Source organism: Octopus bimaculoides, chromosome 29, assembly GCF_001194135.2.
Source record: "Octopus bimaculoides isolate UCB-OBI-ISO-001 chromosome 29, ASM119413v2, whole genome shotgun sequence".
In the NCBI taxonomy this organism is placed as follows: Eukaryota; Metazoa; Mollusca; class Cephalopoda; order Octopoda; family Octopodidae; genus Octopus; species Octopus bimaculoides.
Genome location: NC_069009.1, coordinates 2,235,936 through 2,238,447, shown reverse-complemented (window position 1 = coordinate 2,238,447; position 2,512 = coordinate 2,235,936). Strand labels below are relative to the sequence as shown.

At 31.4% G+C, this 2,512-nt stretch overlaps 1 protein-coding gene across 1 annotated transcript in view; it reads left to right on the top strand.

Moving 5' to 3' along the window:
- Positions 1 to 15: 15 nt before the first annotated feature.
- The window catches only part of LOC106883683 (protein artichoke-like), a 34,423-nt gene continuing 31,926 nt past the window's right edge, over positions 16 to 2,512 (top strand). The window contains exons 1-3 of the mRNA XM_052977925.1: positions 16 to 144; positions 1,626 to 1,697; positions 2,329 to 2,400. Of these exons, the coding sequence (XP_052833885.1) occupies positions 59 to 144; positions 1,626 to 1,697; positions 2,329 to 2,400 (230 nt within the window). The 5' untranslated portion in view covers positions 16 to 58. The remainder of the gene's footprint in view (positions 145 to 1,625; positions 1,698 to 2,328; positions 2,401 to 2,512) is intronic.

Below are 2,512 nucleotides of genomic sequence, written 5' to 3'. Positions count from 1 at the left end.
CATCTTCCATCATCCATTTGTTTAGTCACAAATTTCTTCCATAAATCTTATTAACTCAATGTTATGTTCCAGGGATTTGCGCGGTAATGAAATCAAAGAAATCAAGGCGGAAACCTACCGGAATCTTTCCAGTTTAACAAATCTGTAAGTTGAATCAACCTACGTTTATAATATTTCTTTGGCGATATATTTGTAAACCTGTAATATCTTTGTATAGATGCAATTTATATTTAGTGAATGAATGTGAATTTGGAGGCCTTTCTGAGATGTGAGATATATGGGAGCGTGATACTTGAGGGGAAACATTTAGTGCATGCATGTGTATGTCTATCTGTATGGATGAACGGTTGTGAGTGTATGTATGTATATTACATAAGGTGTTTAAATGTAGATCGAAGCTAAATAACATCGTTGAATGACCCTTGTAGATGTATATTTTGCACCAGATGAACCATATCGTTATTTCTTAAAATAAACTTTAGCGGTTCTTGTTTTTCTCCCTTTATTTTTCTTCTCATTGTTGCTCTTCTTCTCATTGTTGCTCTTCTTCTCATTGGTCTTCTTCTCCTCCTATTTATCCTTCTTCTTCTCCCTCAATTTCTTTCCCTTCCTAAGTCTGTCCTTCATGTTTTCCCTCCTCATTTCCTCTTGATGTAATTGTTGCTTTCGGGGACATTTTAATTCTCTTTGTTATATGCTTCTTCTTTTCGTCATCTCCTTCTTTCCCTACGTTTTTAGCTTCTTTCTTTTCCTCATCTTCTGCTTCTTCTCTTTTATGGTTTTCTTCTCCATCTTCTACATTTACTTTTATTTCTTCTTTTTCTTCTTCTGATTCTTCTTCTTTTTCTCCCTCTTCTTTTGCTCCCTCTTCTTCGTCGTCATTTAATCTCCATCTTTTTCTTTTCCTTCTTTCTCTTTTCTTGTTTTTGTTGCCCTTCTTCTTCTTCTTGTTTTTCTTTTTCTTTCTTTCTCTACGTCGTCTTCTATCGTTTGGTCTCACATTTATTATTTGCCTCTGTTCCTCCATTTCGTTATTTTCTTATACTTCCCCGTCTTTTAATTTTCCTAGAGTTTTACTGCTGCTCCATTATTGCAATCTTATTCTTCATATTTTACTGATCCTTATTCTCTTTCAGACCCTACTCATCTTCCTTCAACATCTTTCAATTTTAATCATCTTTCAGTCCGTCGACTCAAATATAGTTCACATTAAGTTATTGAAGTTTAATTTTTCTTTATGTTTTATAAAAATTCTCATCGTTTCATCATCATCATCGCCATAATAACCATCATCAATATCATTTCCACGAACCATCATCAACAATAAAATTAGCTTCAACAACACTACCACCATCCCCTATCCACAGCCTCTTCGTTATATTCACCCACACCAAAACGACCACCTCCATCACTATCCTTCGCTTCATTTCCTTTATTCTCAATATTATCCTCATCATCCTCATCTACTTTCTTTTTCCTCCATCAAGTAATTGTTTAACAATATTTTACATTTTATCAGAAAATACTTCTCATCATCTTATTTTGTAAAGATTTCGCTGTTATGATATATTTTACAATAATGTTCCTCTCTAAGTATCCATATCAACTAATATTATATTTTACAGATATTTGAATAAAAATAAAATGGACAAAATTCAAGTAGGAACCTTTGATGGTCTGTCCAGTTTAATGATGATGTAAGTTGGCTAAGTCTTGTTGAAAATATTTCATTAAGAATATATTACTAAGTATTTAGCGAAGATGCTATACAAGCATTCTCAAAGAATCACATATTTCTACCTGAGGAGATTGACAATGTAAAGAGAAACAAGGGGAGCAATATTTTTTCATTTTCCTATTATTTCTCCACGTGCGGTTAACACAAGCCCACTATTTATTGACTTATATATATGTATGTGTGTGTGTGTGTGTGTGTGTGTATATATATATATATATGTATATATATATATATATATATGTATATATATATATATATATATATATATACATATGTATATATGTGTGTGTGTATGTGTGTGCATGTTTGTGACTTTTTATAAGGTGAATCTATGAGAGTGTATCGATTTGTGTCTGTTATTAACTCTATATCATTTCCTGTGTTTATCTCCAGATTAACGTTGATTAACGAACATGCTTCATACTCACCTACCTTCCTTCTCCTACACGATATTATTGTTTATCTATAATATTTTACATTTCATCATAAGACACTTCTATACATTTTCTAATCATCTAATATATTATTTTATAGAGATTTCTGTCATAATATTTTACAATAAATCTTATTTCCAAAATTTTATGTTATAGATATTTGGATGAAAATAATATCGAGAAAATTCAAGTAGGATCATTCGATGGTCTGACCAGCTTAAAATATCTGTAAGTTGCATTAATATTGTTGATAATATTTCATTGACAATATATTAAAATATATTTAAAACCGTGCCATTTTCTTTCGCGTCCGTACTTAACCCTCTTTACCATCTCAATC